The sequence below is a fragment of the Saccoglossus kowalevskii genome, chromosome 2 (assembly GCF_978046115.1).
Source record: "Saccoglossus kowalevskii chromosome 2, keSacKowa6.1, whole genome shotgun sequence".
In the NCBI taxonomy this organism is placed as follows: domain Eukaryota; kingdom Metazoa; phylum Hemichordata; class Enteropneusta; family Harrimaniidae; genus Saccoglossus; species Saccoglossus kowalevskii.
The window spans coordinates 29,392,461-29,411,061 of NC_140642.1; the positions used below are offsets into that span (position 1 = coordinate 29,392,461).

Here is an 18,601-nt window from a genome sequence, read left to right on the forward strand (position 1 = left end):
ATAATAGGTAGTATTTTCATTATTGTTTTAAAGTAGATGACAGTTTATTTAGGTCAAGGGATCTGAAAAAGATTGTGCTTTCAAGCATGCAACAAAAGGAATGACTTTTCCCAGGTACATAAATTGGCATTACAGCAAGAAATTTACGCTGTCCGCATTCCAACTTAGTGATCGCAGCAACAAATTCTATTTAGTGTTGCAAGAGGGGACTTCGACCAACGTAATTATGTTAGGAGCGTTGTAATAAAGACACAGGGGTAAGTTGGTTAACACCTGAGATTCAATGTCATCCACATAGAAAACAAAAATTGTTAATGCAACAGCACTTAATGCACATTGTCCACAGTCTACTATGTTGGTCGCACCAATGCACCAATGAATTCCATTTAGTTTCAGACCTTTGTACATAGGTTGGTTAACACCTGGAATTCTATGTCATCCGCGGCTTCTATTAAAATGGTACAATGCAACAGAGGGGATGCGGCTTCCATTAGAGCATCTACACATATGAGCAATGATGAATTTTTGGTTCTCAATTATTCAAAATGAATGGGTGTGACTTCTATTAGGGATGCGGCTTCTAATACAGATTTTACGGTAATAAAAAATCAACATACATGTCATGCCATATTAATGTAAGAGCACGAAATGTATGTTGTCTACACTCCAATATGGCAAAGAAATTCTATTAACAGTGTCACTGCATGCAACCAGCGTAAGTTCTGTAATTTATATTTTGTAATTTATATTTGTCATGTTTACACGCTTGCTAAAATATAAATAATACCAGGATAGAAAAAAGCCGGTATATATCTACTGACATAATTAATGCAGCATATTGATGGCATTTTTAGCTCCACTGTCGACTTAGTCAAGCGGAGCTTATCAAATGAGTGATTGTCCATCGGCGTCCGTGTCAACTTTTTACTTTTTTGACTTCTCTTTGAAAACTACGAGCCTGAATACTTTAATACTTGGTGTGTATGTACCTTGAGTAGAACTAACTCAGATTTGTTCGTTTCGTGATGATATCTTCAATTATCTAATTTTGATGAATATTTTTGTAATTTTTGGTAAAAAGTGATATTTTCGACTTCTTGTTAAAAACCGCAAGTCCGATTGCTTTGATAGTATACATATTGTTCATTTTCTAACGATATCTTCAGTTCTTTAATTGTAATGTGCATTGGTAACAGCGGAGCTATCTCAGCCGACAGACTGACATTTTGTAACTTGCCTGATGAAGGTGAAATATCCTGACAACATGTCTGATCATTATTGAGAGTATGTGTGACATTTGCAGAGATGAAATACTAAACATAGATTCACACATGATTCACTGTAATGCATAGCTGGTTACAACATAAAAACATAGACTACAAAATCACAAAAGGTGTTGAAGCAGCATTGTAGTTATGATATTCAACAATTTTCACTAAACAAACAGCCTCTCGGCTGAGATAGCTCGGCTGTTCGCGATGCACATTTCAATTAAAGAACAGAAGATATCATTAGAAAATGAACAATATGCATGATATCAATGCAATGGGACTTGCTGTTTTCAACAAGAATTCAAAAATATCATTTTTCACCATAAATGATTGTGGTTTTTAACAAGAAGAAAATATCACTTTTCACCAAAAATGACAAAAATACTCACCAAAATTAGAGAATTGACGATATCATTACAAAATGAACAAATCTGAGAGAGGTCCACATGTAGTACCTATATATGTAATATCAAAGCAATTGGACTTGCGGTTTTTGACAAGAAGTCGAAAATATCACTTTTTACCAAAAATGACAAAAATATTCACCAAAATTAGAGAACTTAAAGATATCATTACAAAATGAACAAATCTAAGAGAGATCCACATGTAGTACCTATATATGTAATATCAAAGCAATTGAACTTGCGGTTTTTAACAAGAAGTTGAAAATATCACTTTTTACCAAAAATGACAAAAATATTCACCAAAATTAGAGAATTGAAGATATGATCATGAAATGAACAAATCTGAGAGAGGTCTACCCAAGGTACACCAAGTATCAACACATTCAGGCTTGTAGTTTTCAAGAAGAAGTCGAAAAAGTAAAACATTGACACGGACGACGACGGACAATCACTCATATGATAAGCTCCGCTCGACAAAGTCAACAGCGGAGCTAAAAAGACATTGGCATATCTATTCACACAATGCAAACAAAGACAAAAGAGTGATCAGCAAAAACAAAAGGTTTTTAATTCTTTTAATCAATGGGAAGAAGCAGAAGCAGAAGCTCGGCTCCTGTAGAATGATGCCGTGTAAACATAGCATATGTAGATGTTACTGGATATGCTAAAGTGTACACCATAAATCAGGATGTGTTCTTACAGTTTGGATCAAGAAACCTGTGATTAACATTTGACATTTTGCATGTTTTTTTAAAACCACGGACCCTATTCTTTGTGAAGTGAAGTCAAACTCAGATAACTTGCTTTTCTTGTCTTGTGCTTAAATCGTACTACCACATGACACAATGGACCTGATTAGTCTATTTTTGACTACCTTGTATTCTTAGCTAATCCGCGTGCATGTGCTATGTTCGTTTCATTTCGACATTATGCTCATCCTGTATGTTGATGTTGTGTCGTCAGCCTCCAGTGACAGTATAGTGGTGTCCTCATCGTCAGCATTCGAGGTAGTTACGGTGGTGTCTTCAGTCTCCAGTGCGGTGGAGCAGATGTCACTTGGGTTTTCACTCGACTTGTCTGTTGTCGACTCGTCCGACTTTGTTTCGTAGAGGGACTGTGTTTCGTAGTAAAAAATACGGTTTCTGCTATTCAGAAACTTGCAGGTTTCGCCTGTCATTGGAACACTTTTTTTCCAATTTTTTCCCTGTGCCATTTTTTAAAATAAACTTGGTCAAAACAAAATAAATGAACAGTAATATACAGTAGAGAAAAGCGATGCGATGAACTCTCAGCAACGAGTGAGTGTATCCGGTCATTTGACCGGACACGTACACGCGATGTTTATTTGCGGGATTAAGCTAATTACAAATGTTATTGTTTTGGCTCAGAGGGGCTTAGCTGAAGTGCACATTCCCGGGATTTCTGTTAATTGTAAATTATTTTTTATTTTTTAAAAAGCCGTTTTTTTCTTGAAATAAAAACGTTTAAAACAGTACTAGCAAGGTTTCGAAACATTACAATACTATCGATTCAAAAATACAACGGGAAATGTGCTGAAAAACGAAAAATTACATAAACTTAACAAGAAATTTTCCGATTTTCAAAATTCCAACTTTCCCGTTCACACAAACACGATTCCTCTACGTATAAAAGATCTGCGCATGCTTTATGTCCTTTGGCTTTTACTGCGACACCATAAAACAAGACCTTGGAATGTGTACTGTACGCAGCAACGCTTGGGAGAAATGACGCGATGATCCTGGGGTGAAAGGACGATAAGACAAAGGGAATTATGGGATTAAACTTGACTAAAACAAAAGAAGTTTAGGAGGATTATTTGGGCTGTGACTCCTTCTCTTTTTACCTCCATGATTTGACTGACAAATTTAATTATCCATGCATTTTGATCAATGAATAAAAGATGCATATTGAAATGTGGTCAACATGCATTTTTTTTCTTGTATACTCCTGGATTTAAACGCTAAACTTATATCATTTGACCATGGATGACATTTTTATAATAATTTTGACAGGAACCAGAAAAAAACACATACACTGCTTGACCAGAAACCAATTATTGTTGGCCATAAAAGATGGGATTTTTGTAGATTTTGTAGTATTTCCTAGTCAATGTACTACACCATGAAACACATGCTTTTGTTGCATAGTGTCTTTCCTCCAGATAGTCGGCCATTATTACTACCTAGGCCAAAAATGATTATCTTCAGAGTTATGATGATTTAAATGAGAAACCATAAACCTGCGAAGGACTTCTGTTTGTGCCATCTTGCCATAAAAAAATTGCCCTCATGAGGTATAAACAGGAAAGGTAACAAAGCATGATGTCGAAATAGGAACAACTTAGGGAGTCATACTTGGCTGGACTGGTGAATTGACTTCTAGTCTAGGTTGTTTCGAATTTCATGTTAATGTTACAACGTATCAACATACAAACATTATGGATGGGCGATTGATCGAGACAGGCTTTTTGTTTTGTTTTTTGTCTGTCTAAAAAATGCTGTTTCTAGTACTGCACTGTGCGGTGTGCAAATTATTCAAAGTATGGATGCTGAAGTATGCAATCTTGAGTTCGTAGGTGGTGGTGGAAACATTTTCGTCCATGTATTCATGGGGCTGCACTGGCAAATCATGGGACAGTTGTCACAGGAACACCAAGCAGATTGTTCACCCGAACATGGGGCACCGTCAACGATATACTATAATCACTCACACTGGACTGATCTGAATCTTCACGAAGGCATGAACACGTAGGGGAAAAGTAAGGGATGAACTTATACTCAAAGACCAACTCAGAAAAGATGATTTTGTTTTGGGGTTAAACACTGTAACCATCTTGCCAACAATGAAAAATTATCCAAAAAAATTATTCGTTCACCACGCCGGGCTCGGGAAAATAATACTTTTCATAACACTTACAAAGGAGAAACAAACATGTAAACATGCATAAAAAACATACACATTTTATTACAATACAATTCACATACCGTCTGAATTTATGGTGAAATAAACCCTAGGCCTTTCATGATAGTCTCAAAGTAAACCATGCCCAATAACCAGGTACACGACTTAACGATCACATTTTTGGCTTTTCGAGTAAATGACAGAATAGAAAGGATGTGAACCACGTTGTGTACGTTCGCCATGCATTCTGAAATTAATGCGAGTTTTCTCACAAAAGCATGAACCAAACTACCATGCCAACCACGATTATTATGAACTGAAACACATTTTTTACACGCAACGACATATTTTAAAGAATATCGTTGACGTCCAGTAAAAACACTCTGGGCTCATAATCGTGAATGCCCTTAACTCGATAAATACCTAGTAAAAATAGAGGGATGTGCTTCATACTCAGGAAGGGCTTACGATCGGGGAAGTACGGTACTTTAACGCAATTGGGCTTCCACTCTCAGAATACTGTGGTCAGATACTAAAACATCATAGCTTTGAAAAGTACCCGGATGTTAAATATGTTCGTTCATTATTTATTCCCCTCCATGAATGGCACTTCAAATGCCTATCCAAGCTACAGTTATAATTAAAACAAAATTAAACCACTGCAATATTATTTCAAATACAGTTTAGAATATACACAACTATAAATTAAGGCCACATTTAGGTTTGCTTTAACTTATTGGTGCCTGTGGTAACATTTCATTATATATCATTTTGTTTGGTTAAATATGGGAAAAAATGATATGTAGTTTTCAAGAACATTCTGATAATTGATATTAATTTTTTATGAAAAAAAATGTTTCAAAAATGTTGCATATGCTTAAAACATACTGTAGTGCAGAAATCTACCCACTAGTGCCCAGTAGACAGAATTTCCGACCACAACAAAAAGTTGCTGACCGGCAATAGTTGTGTTCCCGAAATACGGGCTAAGATTTAAGCTGATTTAGGCTTATCTAGCATATTTGCATTTCGGCTTGACCTAATTGCGTCCACGCACAGGGAGGACCAGTTGTTAGCACGGGCTAAGGGGCACCATCAGTCGGTGACCTTTGGCAAGCCGCTATTTACGAACGAAAAATGGATGACAAGCGCGAGGTTCTATTTCTGCTGCTGACATGTTTCGTTCTAATTTTGAAGCGACGTGCACAGGAACGCGAGAGAAGACGGACCCAACTTATTTGGATGCACAGAAACAGTATACAACGGCGTAACAGAATACAGAGTTTTATTAATGCATGTCGTAGACAGCGAACCAAATTTATTTTGTTTACGATTGGAGCTGCTGTACGCTCTACTACAGCGACCCGTATGGAAGCGTGTACACTGAGCTCGGTTGCCATTTTGGGACTGAGAAAATTGGATATATTTGATCACGTGCATAATGTTCACACCCAAAGATCGCTGCAGAGGGCGCTTAGCCCTGGGCTAAGCGTTCGCGCACACTTCGTTAGCCCGTGCTAGGGTCTAGACTGCATCTTAAATTCGGAATTAATCCGTAATTAGCATTCCTTAGCCCGTGCTAAGCATTCACGCACGTTTGCTTAGCACAGGCTAAGGAGTTTGACCTCTTAGCCCGTGCTAAGGAGCTGTGCGTGAACGCAACTAATAACACTACTAGTAATCTGATATCTCTGCAACATCAAATACACAAAAATTAAACCTACTGATTTCTTCTCTCACAGCGTTCATTGTTCATAGTTTGGAAAAGTTGGTTGAACTATAAACCAATTGTACCTGCTGGCATATAAATAATATAATCCTTAATTTGTTTTTAATGTTTTGTTATGTTTTTTGACATTGTGCGAAGATGCTCATTTATCAATATCCTAATTATTTTGATTCAAAATATTCTATTCTATAAAACCCTTCAAAGATGAAGACAAAAAGAAATTATAATCAACGTGCTAGACTGCTTTTATTGAAAACATTTTTTTTTTCAATTGTGTGAATGGTTTACTTATGGTGATCTATTATGCGTGGAACAAAAAGAAATCACTGAATTGAAGAGCCGTTCGTATAGTCAAAGCTCACTTCTATAAAAAGCAATTATTTTTTTCTCATTAAGTATGACCCTATAATAGTTTTTTATCATTTTACTTAGCAATTTAATTTCAAGTTTTTAAATTTTGTTTTCCTACTTTACTGTTGTATTTACCTAAGTGTTATTTTTTAAATAAATTTATTATTATGAGCATGAAGTAAAATTAACTTTTACATATAAAATTATAAATAAAGAATCATATACCTTGTAGTTTTTCTTCGTAACCTTTGGTGAAAAACATCAGCGCCTTGGCCGCTCTTTCCGGTGTCTTCTGTAGCCCTTGCCTGTTCGGGTCTTCGCCGACACTTTTTAATAATGAACGATAGCTGTCTTCCATGGTTGGGATCTGGGCATCAGAATCTTGCCTCGGTATAGTGGGAAGCCCCTTATCGCGATCCACAGATCGTGATCTACCGCGGTACGTTTCTTCGTCAGGGTCGAAAACACCACTTTTGGATTGCACCAATTTCCGCGCTTGAATGATCAAGTCCTTCTCTACCTTGTTGGTGTCCACCTCTGACGAATGCCTGTTGTACTCTCCTCGCTTGCCCTCGGTACTCATGATGTTCGAATCACTACTGGCCGATTTAAACTGTTCAATGGGGCGTGGGCGAAGGGAGGAATAATCGGCTCTTGTATTTATAGTTTGCTCCCGGTGAGGATCATACAGGCACGCCACGGCCACTCAATACTAACGCCCGGCGTGTGTGTGATCGAATGTAAACAAATCAAGTTTTACGCCGGTTTTATTTCTCGAACAGTTTCCGCTCTCGCAAGATGCGAGACGTTTTCTCAAGAACGGACCTCCCAGACACACAAGAAAATGTGGGATTCGTAATTTTATCTAAAAGAAAGTTCATTTTTGCAAAGTGATATTGTATTTCTATATAAAGAAAGAAAACGACAAATTACTAGTAGAAAATTGAAGCAAGTAATAAATTCATACATTTTATAATAAATGAAGAGGGCGTACTTTTCACTTAGCTAGGGAGTCACTTGGAGAAGACAGGATTATTCGAATGTTGGCGCACTTTGCTATACAACTTACAAGCTGTTTGATGTTTTTGGTAAATATTTGTGTCACATTTACTTAAATATGCAGTTTGCACATATGTATGGCAATACCTATTAGTAATCTCAGGGGTTTACACCATTGAATATTTGGACACCATAGTTTATGTTGTTTACATTGTTAAAGGGGAGGAGTCGTCACCTGCGAATGCGTTAGTTGGCCATAGCGTGTCATTGTTTACAAACAAGCGTCTACGCATAAACCTCTGCGTTTTTAGCGCGTGTTGTTATCGTCGCTTGGGACTCAATTCCCGCGTGTGCGCAGGTGATGACCTACCTGCTTCAAATCATGTGAGTGAATTTGCTATATTGGACAGTCATGCTAATGTCACTATTATTTGAAGGATTACAATTTGAGTGAACTATAACAGTTACATCATCACCCAATCACAGATAGCTATCCTATATATTTATACTCTCAGTGCAACAAAGGCACTACTTTCATCTTTGTAAATATTTATAATATTTTCAATTGCAGTTGAATCCAATCATGCAGCCAAAAAAAAAACAAAAAAAAAAACAGCCAATCAACAAGCACAGTGCGCAATAATGTCTTTTGAAAACATTTCGATATTATTCAATTGGCCAATAGAAACCTTCTCATTTCTGTATCAATATTGTAAACTATTTATAAAGATAATGGTAATTCTATTGTTGCACGGATAGTATTCAGATATTATAGGTTTAATGTCATGTGTGCTAACCTCCTCTCACCAAACACAACTTACCTAAGAATTATGTAATGTTCAATGTTTGATGGTGTTCTGATGTGGCACGAGCAGCAACTTAAAGAAAAATATCTCTACGACTGTACAGACAACAAATCACTAGTCTGGTGTACATTGTAGACCAATATGAATGGGCAGTTCTTCAATTCAAATTTTGATTTTGTGACACAGATTTTTCAACATCAGTGTCTGCATCGCAACTGTGACTGAGAAAAAAGTTTCTAGTAGAATATACAAAACATGTAAACATCAATGCTTGTGTACTCAAAAGTGACTTGGCTGGGAAGGGACATGCCGGTACAAAATAAACCCGCACACAACCATCAAACACTGACACTTTGTTTAAATTTTAAAATTTATGGCCTTTAGAAACATTTATTGTGTGTTTTAATCATAGGTGAACAATTCATAATAAGTTTATGTATCCCGAATAACTAATTACCACGATGAACAGATGAAATGGGCTTTCAACGTTGTTCCGTGCAAAAAATGGGTACACGTGGCATACACGCTCCTACTTGTGTTTTACAAGTTAATGAAATACACAATGTTTACACTAAATTTGTTACAAAATACGTTTCAAATATTAGCTATCATCTTACCGAAAGTGAATTCAGAAACGTGGAAAGTAGATGGGAAATACTGCACGGGTTGTCGTCCCTCAGTGGTTTCAAAGCGATGCTCACGCCGCAAATCTCAGTGACCAACTGACTGGATGTCAAGTTGAGCACCACTGCGCATGCGCAAAGTAAATTACAAGGCTATTTAGAATGTTAATGCATTTGACCTGTCACATAAAGACACTACGCACAAGAGATTAATAAGTAAGACAATTTATTAAAACAAGCCAGCAATGAGGAAATAAAATACATACATTGAAATAACTACTATTGGAAAAATACACAATAAAGAAAAATTGAGCAGGGGGAGAGGGTCACCCATCAAAACTTCCACTGGTGATCATTGGGCAAAGGTGTTCATAAATTGCCATGCCATACAAAAGAAATGCCATAAAGTGGGCGTTCGACCTTGTAATGAGGGACAGGATGAAACAGTTAATTAACAGTATGTTTACATAAGTTCAGGTACCTCAGACAAAACAAATCTCACTTTGTGCTACAGTGGTAACACCTCTTGTTGTAGAAGTTATCTACATGATTAGTTACAATCATCGTCCGAATTGCATGGTTGCGCTAAAGCCGGCCATTCATAACCATCCCATGAACCTGTGTGTGGTTGTGTTAGGAAAAACTGTATTTCACTGCAATGGCGAAGTGTAGACTTTGCGCTTATTCACCAGGAATCAAAACAGAAGATCTATATTCGTTGGGACTTTCTCAAAATTTGTTATTCCAACTTTGAAAATTGCTTGTGGGCAAGTGAATGAAGATGATGGAATGTCTAAATATTTGTGCAAACCTTCTTTTAGTAAACTAACAAAACTGTCAAAACTGATAACATATCGACTTGCCCAATCCGGTCTTCGTTGCAACAAACACATCACTTCCCTCAGATACAGCACTAAGCACTTTCTTTTCATGGTCAGTAAGCCTGTTCACTGAGCGAAAAGCTAGCACGTTGGCTGCAATGTAAATCCTGTTGCTGAATGAGCTGTATCATCTTCATATCTACAAAAAGAAAATCCTGTATATTCCGTTATTCATTGATTTGATATTCAAATATGCCGAGAACGCAATTCCAAAATAATCTATGAATAAGCTCAACTCAACAAGAAATTTCTGACTTGACTTGGATAGCTCAGCCATCCAGGACTCGAGAACGCCATCCATCGCAGTCCTGCATCAGTATTGGGAGGTCTTTTAGGAGGCATTCGGTATTTGAGCATGGTTGGACAAAATATGTTTTTACTGGACAACCCACTCGCATGTGACTAGGTCTAGGCATCCAAAGTAAAAGTGCTAGCTATCTCTTGTTTTGAGTGCAGGATATGATGGCTACAAGATCACCATATAATAGCTTTTTTGTAGGGTGCATTCTCCCTGAGATGCTGAAGAGAGATCCACAAGCATACAGTTGTGTAAGTATCATCTAGTTTTGATTCTAGAGATTTGGTGCAATTGCACCATACATCAAGATTGATTCAGCAATGTTACGACACAAGCGGCGCTTTAGATCATCTGGTAGATTTTATTTCCAAACAGCATCTAATCTGTTTAGAGCTGACCATGCCTTAGAAAGTCTATTTTCTATCTTTTTCTGAGGAGGTGATTACACTGCCACTAGTTAGGTGATAAATGTTTATTCTAAGACATACATACCAGTGGTTGCCAGCCTTCCAAAAAACAGAAAATAATAAATTACGCATTTACAAGACATTAAAATGAAAATATGAATTTGAGCCATATCTAGAACTTGTAAAAAATATTAGTCATAGAACAAGTATAACCAAAGTTAGAATCTCTGCTCATACACTGCCAATTGAAAGGTTAAGATACAAAGGCATGCCTTCAGAGGAAAGAATTTGTAATTTGTGTGAAGACAAGGCTATTGGTGATGAAATACATGCATTATTGGTTTGTATTGTAAAGGTAACTAGTCGTACACAATTTATTAATACTTTGTCATTGTATAATGATAGTCTACTAACATTATCAGAACAAAACATGTTCAAACAAATTTTAAGTTCAAATGATGGTTTCATTACCAACAGCCTGGGAAAATTCATCAATGATATTTTAACAGAAAACAAAAATTAAACTTTTAATATTTAACATTTTTTCTAACATTTATTTTATATTTTTACAGTGTTTGTTTATTTGTTGTATAAGTAAGTAATGTATATTGGCCATAGACTATGTATTTTCCATGCATTTTTTTGTGTCAAATAAAATATACTATACTATACTATACTACACTACACTACACTACACTACACTACACTACACTACACTACACTACACTACACTACACTACGCCTCGCCTCGCCTCGCCTCGCAACTATACAGCTTTAAACTTCCACTCCGTAATCATTCACTAGTCCCCGTATGGATGCAGTCCAAAAAGAGGGACTTATGTTGTGACCTTTTTGCGTCCATGTGTCCATGCCTGGACCAATCACAATCTAACTTCACACATACATCACACATAATATTGTACCGTATTTATCCTAGGGTCCTGAACATGGAAAATTTCCAAAAAATAAGGGTGGGCGTTTGCCCGGATATCCCCTGCAAAAAATAATTTGAATTGGGATTTCCTCACCGACAAACACGGCCTATATTTGCGCGAACTCAAAATGAACAAAAATGTCAGGAGTTAAACTGCGTAAAATTATTTCCGGTCTTAACAAATTGCGGATCAACTGTCATACAAGATCAATAAAAATTTACAAATTTACACAGTAAAAATTATAAAAATTCATAGCTGTTTGAAAAAAATTCTCACATCTTTATTTGTACGTTCATTGCCATCTTCGTCAAACTCAAAACCCTCAAGTCCAAGTCGGCTTCACTGTTGCCGTCGAACAAAATCCCTACAGATTTGCCCTGAAATTTGTTGATATCTACTCACACAATTTAGACACTTTTAATCCACGGATTTTGCAGTCTGTCAGCTTGGCACTTTTCATTCATGTCTAATCACAATAAAGAGACAAGAAAAATGGGGTTGCCCTGCTGCGATGGCACACAATGCTTTTGTTTACAGTCTGGCAATCATCTTTGATCGTTATGCATCTGCTTTACTGATTGGCTAAGAATGACATCACTACTAGTGTTTCATCATAAAGGTCAAATCGTATTGTGACATTGCTTTCTTATCAGATGCTTATCAATCATGGTGAAAGTTATCATTCAGCAAGTTCTGGTGGTCTCACTATATGGATATCGCGGTGGGCATGAAATAGGAAGTTTTTTTTTCTTTATCCAACAACAGAAGAATAGTTTTCATGACAGAAATGCAATAGCAGTGATGAAAAATGGTAAAAAAATTGGACTGCTACAATATTGAAACATTGGTTTAATTGTTGATGATGCTACGGCCGTCCGAGTGTGACACATGCTTGGCGGCTCTCCTTATACGAGTTGCTTGAAGCGTTTTTAAGGAAGCACAAACCAAACGGCCGGCCCTTTTTAGGGCCACGACAAATTTCAACAAGCAGCCTGTCGGCTGAGATAGCTCCGCTGTTAGCAATGAACATTGCACAAATAAAGAACTGAAGATATCATTAGAAATAGAACAATATGTATAGTATCAAATCAATCAGACTTGCTGTTTTAAACAAGAATTCGAAAATATCACTATTTACCAAAAATGACAGAAATATTCATTAAAATTAGATAAGTGAAGATATCATCATCAAATGAGCAAATCTGAGCGAGGTCTACCTGTAGTACCTATATATATAATAGCAAAAGCAGTCTTACGAAAGTCGAAAATATACTTTTTTACCAAAAATTACAAAAATATTCACCAAAATCAGAGAATTAAAGATATCATCACAAAATGGACAAATCTGAGAGAGGTCCACATGTAGTACTTATTTATGTAATATTAAAGCAATCAGACTTGCGGTTTTTAACAAGAAGTCGAAAATACCACTTTTTACCAAAAATGTCAAAAATATTCACCAAAATTAGAGAATTGAAGATATCATCACGAAATGAATAAATCTGAGAGAGGTCTACATGTAGTACCTATTTATATAATATCAAAGCAATTGGATTTTTTGTTTTTAACAAGAAGTCGAAAATATCACTTTTTACCAAAAATGACAAAAATATTCACCAAAATTAGAGAATTAAAGATATCATCATGAAATGAACATATCTGGGAAATGCCCACATGTAGTACCTATATATGTTACATCAAAGCAATTATCGGACTTTTGGTTTTTAACAAGAAGTCGAAAATATCACTTTTTACCAAAAATGTCAAAAATATTCACCATAATTAGAGAATTGAAGATATCATCACTAAATGAATAAATCTGAGAGAGGTCTACATGTAGTACCTATATATGTAATATCAAAGCAATTGGACTTTTTGTTTTCAACAAGAAGTGGAAAATATCACTTTTTACCAAAAATGACAAAAATATTCACAAAATTAGAGAATTGAAGATATCATCACGAAATGAACAAATCTGAGAGAGGTCTACCCAAGGTACATATACACCAAGTATCAAAGCATTGATACTTGTAGTTTTCAAGAAGAAGTCAAAAAAGTTGAACATTGACACGGACGACGACAGACAACGAACGCCGATGGACAATCACTCATATGATAAGCTCAGCTCGACAAAGTCGACAGCGGAGCTAAAAAGGGAACTACCGTTTCTGCTTTAATATATATTTTTATAGACTTGCTGACTGTTATGATTCTGAAAAAAAAATCTTGAAAAATAAATGTAAATCAGCGGTGAACTTGCTGCCCTGAGCTATTTCACGTTCACCCCTTGTTTTATGCAATTAACAATTATTTTTAAAGAATGTTTATAAGCATCACAACAGACTGCAAGAATGTCAACTGTTAATAAAACCACAGTCAACAAATAGAAAATAGTTTTTTGTTATTTTTGTGTAGAAAAAGAATATGAACTCAACTTCTTTAATGTGTCAAAAGTGGGGGTGGGCGTTTGCCAGGGCATGGGCTCTTACCCAGATAAATACGGTACATATGTACACCAATTTGTTTCACGATCTGATTCAAGATGGCGAATGGTGGCCATTTTTGTACTAAAAAAATCATCAAAATCAAGCATTTATGGATGGATTTTGTTCAAACTTGGTACATACGTTGGACATTATGGGACCTTGATGCACATCATTTTATTTTTCGGTTAAATTTAAATTTTATATATTCATTATACATCATGACATAGATATATTGGTTTGACTATCTGATTCAAAATGGCCAAATGGCAGCCGTTTTTACACTAAAAAATCATCAAATCCCATTTGGCATTCCTGAACTGGATCTTGGCGTTTATTGATGGATTTTGTTCAAACTTGATACATACGTTGGACATTATGGGACCTTGATGCACATCATTTCATTTTTCAGATCCAATTTAAAATGGCCGACTGGCAGCCATTTTGTTTTATGAATACAGTTCTAGTGCTATATCTCTGCCCTGCTTTGACTGATTGTAATGATTTGAGGCTATGACGTTTAGTTTAGTTATTTGCATAATGATATTGATACATTGTATGGAACATCTCATGAGTATTTAAACTCAGTTCCAGGCCTAGCAGTTGAGCAATAAACACCTTGGCTACAAGTGCTCCTCCCCAGTGTGTTATTCTCTTCCTGGATTTGGTGACCAATACTCACTTGGTTCACTCTACCATGAGAAGTCTGTTCTCAGTTTACACTGATAATGATCATATTTTATATATTTGTTTGACGTCATGTTATAGATACATGTATATAGATGTATTCAAAATGGTCGACTGGTGGCCATTTTGTTTTAATTAATGCTGTTCCAGACCAATATTTCTCAATATTGACAAGTACTTGTTAGACGATCAGATACAAGATGTCAATCATTTCAATGTTATGCATTATCTTCTGGATCCATACTTCTGACATGTTTATATTACTTTAAACAAAACTATATATCTTAAATTTGATAACTAGCGGGGACTGTGCCATGCATGGCTTGTTCTCAAAGTTTTATTGGGGGAAAATATGAACATTTGGATGAAAATTTGATGTTTAGTATCACAATTCACACATTCAAATTATTCAGATAATAATCCAAATAACATTTTAAGCTTGACTGTTATCCTTATCTCATGTTCAGAAAATACCATGTTTATTGAGAACACTGGAAATTCCCCAGGAGGAATTAAAATAGTTGCATAGCAGAAATACAAAAACAAAACAAAATACAGCACAATATAAAATACATATACAAAATTTAGCAAAGCTATTCTGACTGGGCGCTTGTTTTATGCTGGTATTTGTAAATCCGCTGTACTGATAATATGTACAATTGTCAGAATCTATAATGTTATAAATAGAAAGTTGTCATTTTGGACTACCAGGGAATGCGGGCATCAATTTATAAATATTCTAATAATATTTCGAAAAAGAAGTTGAAAACTGTTTGATGAATAATAGTTGTCACTGGTGAAAATGAATATAATTCTGAAATGACCTTAGTGTCGTCCAATCAGCTGCAAGCATAAATCACAATCTTTTGTTTTAATTTGAATTAACATTTATAAATAGGTACCAGTATTTACAGAAATGTGAAGGTAACATTTGCGTTTGTGCACAGCTTCTTAGCAAAAGATTAAAAAGGTTAGCCTGTGCTAAAAACATGTGCGTGAACACTTAGCACGGGCTAAGAAATGCTGGGTATGGGTTAAATCTGATCCATTTTTAAGATCCCGTCCAGATGCTTAGTCACAGCAGGAAGCTGTAATCATTACAGCTCCTGGTCACTGACTCTATTTACCATATAAAGGGACTGTATATGGGTGAATAATGTGTGAGTGAATGCTTAGCTCGGGCTGAGCACCCCCAGTGCCATTGTAACTATTCATTTCTGTATGCTATTCTCGACATGAAAATCATCACAAGCACATCTGGGGACCGATCATGAAATTCTGTGCTACTTCCCGTTATTCCGCAATCTGCATTTTACTGAATTTAATTAATTTATAACCGTAGAACTAAAATTTACACTTTCCTTGTTACTCACGTACTGACTAATCATAATTTTGTGCATGAAGGTAATTGGGTCTAGCCGTTATAAGATAAGCTTAAGGGAGCAGGATAGTTTTTTGGGCACTTTTCACATTTTGTTTTGAAAATCACACGAAAAGCTCCCTTACATACGTTGGTGTATTTATTTATTTATTACTATCGATACTTTATACTAGGAGTAGTAACAAATTTCTACTTCCGGTCCAGTTAGATTTAAAATACACCACGAATAATTCACTTTTGAGAAGTCATTTAATCTAGGCTAAATTATTTGCTGAGGGATAACCGCTTAGGTATGTGCACTCCAACTTGCAGCACATGAACCTAAAAACGTTAGGCACATGTTTAATCAAACAAAAAATTATGTTGTACATAAAGTATGTTCATGGTCTTCTTTTTCATAGCATAAAAACGATTTGCTCCCTTGCATTTCCATTCCCCTAAAAAGTTAACAATGGTTTAGTCCCCTATTTAACGCTACGACTAAAAACAGTTCTTCATGCTTCACACGTCGTTCCTGGAATCTTGCCGATAACGTCTTCGTTCCAATTCATGTAGCTATCGCCGAGAAAATTTAATAACGTTGCCATTGCAAAAATTAATTAGCGTAACAAGGTTTTTGACCTTTGTCGCCATTTTTAATTATCCTGACTTTTTCGTTTTTCCATGCCAGATTGAATTACACCATGAAGAATTGTTCCCTAGAATCTATAATAAAAATGAATCTATGTTCCCCATAAAAATTCACAACGGTTTGTGTTTATTTGACTTCAATTACATTTTGGTGGTTGTCACTATCATCCCTGGAATCTTGCTGATAACCTTTTGGTTGCAATTAATGTAGCTATCGCCGAGAAAATTAAAAAAATCTTTCATTTCTTTTAAACTAACATGCCGGAAATCAAATTAGCATAACAATACGTTTGACCTTTGCTGGGATTTTTCATCGACTGCTTCCCACACCAATGTGACACCACAGACAACTAGAACATTTAAACCTATGTTGGGAAATTCATGTGCATTAAATTGCGCTTTTTAAGTCGCGTACCATAAATTACATTTTAGAGTCCCTCAAGTTTGTTTCAAAGACTGCAGTCGCATCAGAGATTACCAGAACATTGAAATTCATGTGCATTAAATGGTTTAAAAAAAAACGTTTTTGGATGGTGACGGCTGACATATTGTTTTAGTTCCGTGGCTCTCTCGGCACAGGCAACTGACTTTTAGCTTTCAATCGTTTTTATTTTCATAATAATGTAATTTAAATAAATAAAAACCATAAATTCATAGACATAGACATAGGCAAGGTGTAAAATGTAATCAGTAATTTTGAATTAGCTTTATCTGTATCCTATTTTTTAACTGTAAATGGAACTTCCATTTTATTTCCAGCTACCCCATTGCCCCTTCAATATGGAACTAACAGGTAGGCCCTGAAGATAGTGTCATCATACAGTACTGGAAACTGTCAAGTACATAGTGTTGTTGTGCGCAAGTTGAGTAAGTTGCGGGTAGAAACCTGGAATAGAGAACTCGAGAAGACAAGTTTACCGTACGGCAACAATAACTCAACTGTTTATTTGCTTCACTCGATTACAAGCAAGTTACAATTAAACAACAAACAAACTACTAACAGTAATGATTGGTTGAAAGAACTGTGGGTGTGGCAACAACAGTGGGTGTCAAATTAGGTCAGGCAAACAGTCTCTACGGTTGTCAAATCAGTAAGAAAAAGATACTATGGACCTATGGTATACATGTACATAAAAATGTTACGACAAAATAAATGTCAGTGAATACAATATTTTCAATCACTTCATTTTTTTTTCAAATCCTGCAGCCACTATGAAGTTGACAATATTGCTAAACCGCCAGTTGTGAACATGAAGTTTGGGAATAATACATAAGATAATTATGGCAAGGACAAATAATGATTTTCTTTGTCAAGGTTATATAATAAATTCTCTAATTAATATTTTGTGTGCATTTTTGTGAGTGTACCTGTATGTATTAAAATACAGTCAAACCTGTGTTAACGACCACCTGTGCAGAGCGGCCACCTGCTCATAGCGACCACCTTAGTACAGTCCCTTCGCAATTTACACAATAAAGACACTGGATATAGCGACCACCTGTCCAACGCGACCAGCGACCACCCTATTGTAGACCTATTCACACTTGAACCTTTGTATAACGGCCACCAACATTTTCATCAGACGTTCTCAGCAAAAAGTCAATAGCTTCTTGCGAATCGCTAACAGGAAAGTGGCCACATGTTACGTTCAGATTATCGAGTGTGCAATCTTTAGGGCTAATCGAAAAATGAACCAGTTTTATTAAATGAGAGATGTTTTATTTACCTTGTCGACATGAAATATCCAAACAAAATAAAAAAACATTCGTTTATTTTGTTTTCATCACAAGATC

At 35.9% G+C, this 18,601-nt stretch overlaps 2 protein-coding genes across 3 annotated transcripts in view; one reads left to right on the forward strand and one right to left on the reverse strand.

The window, feature by feature from the left end:
- LOC100313626 (GTP cyclohydrolase) overlaps positions 1–7,390 on the reverse strand; it is a 31,703-nt gene extending 24,313 nt beyond the window's left edge. Inside the window, 1 exon segment of the mRNA NM_001168090.1 lies at positions 6,903–7,390. Within this exon segment, the coding sequence (NP_001161562.1) occupies positions 6,903–7,260 (358 nt within the window). The 5' untranslated portion in view covers positions 7,261–7,390.
- Positions 7,391–7,683: 293 nt separating this feature from the next.
- Positions 7,684–18,601, forward strand: part of LOC102803649 (E3 ubiquitin-protein ligase FANCL-like) — a 30,680-nt gene continuing 19,762 nt past the window's right edge. The window contains exons 1-2 of one of the 2 annotated variants that reach the window (XM_085494130.1): positions 7,684–7,765; positions 10,486–10,535. The gene's annotated coding sequence lies outside the window, so the exon portion shown is untranslated. Of the gene's footprint in view, positions 7,766–10,474; positions 10,536–18,601 lie in introns of both variants that reach the window. The other variant, XM_085494131.1, reaches the window with a different exon arrangement.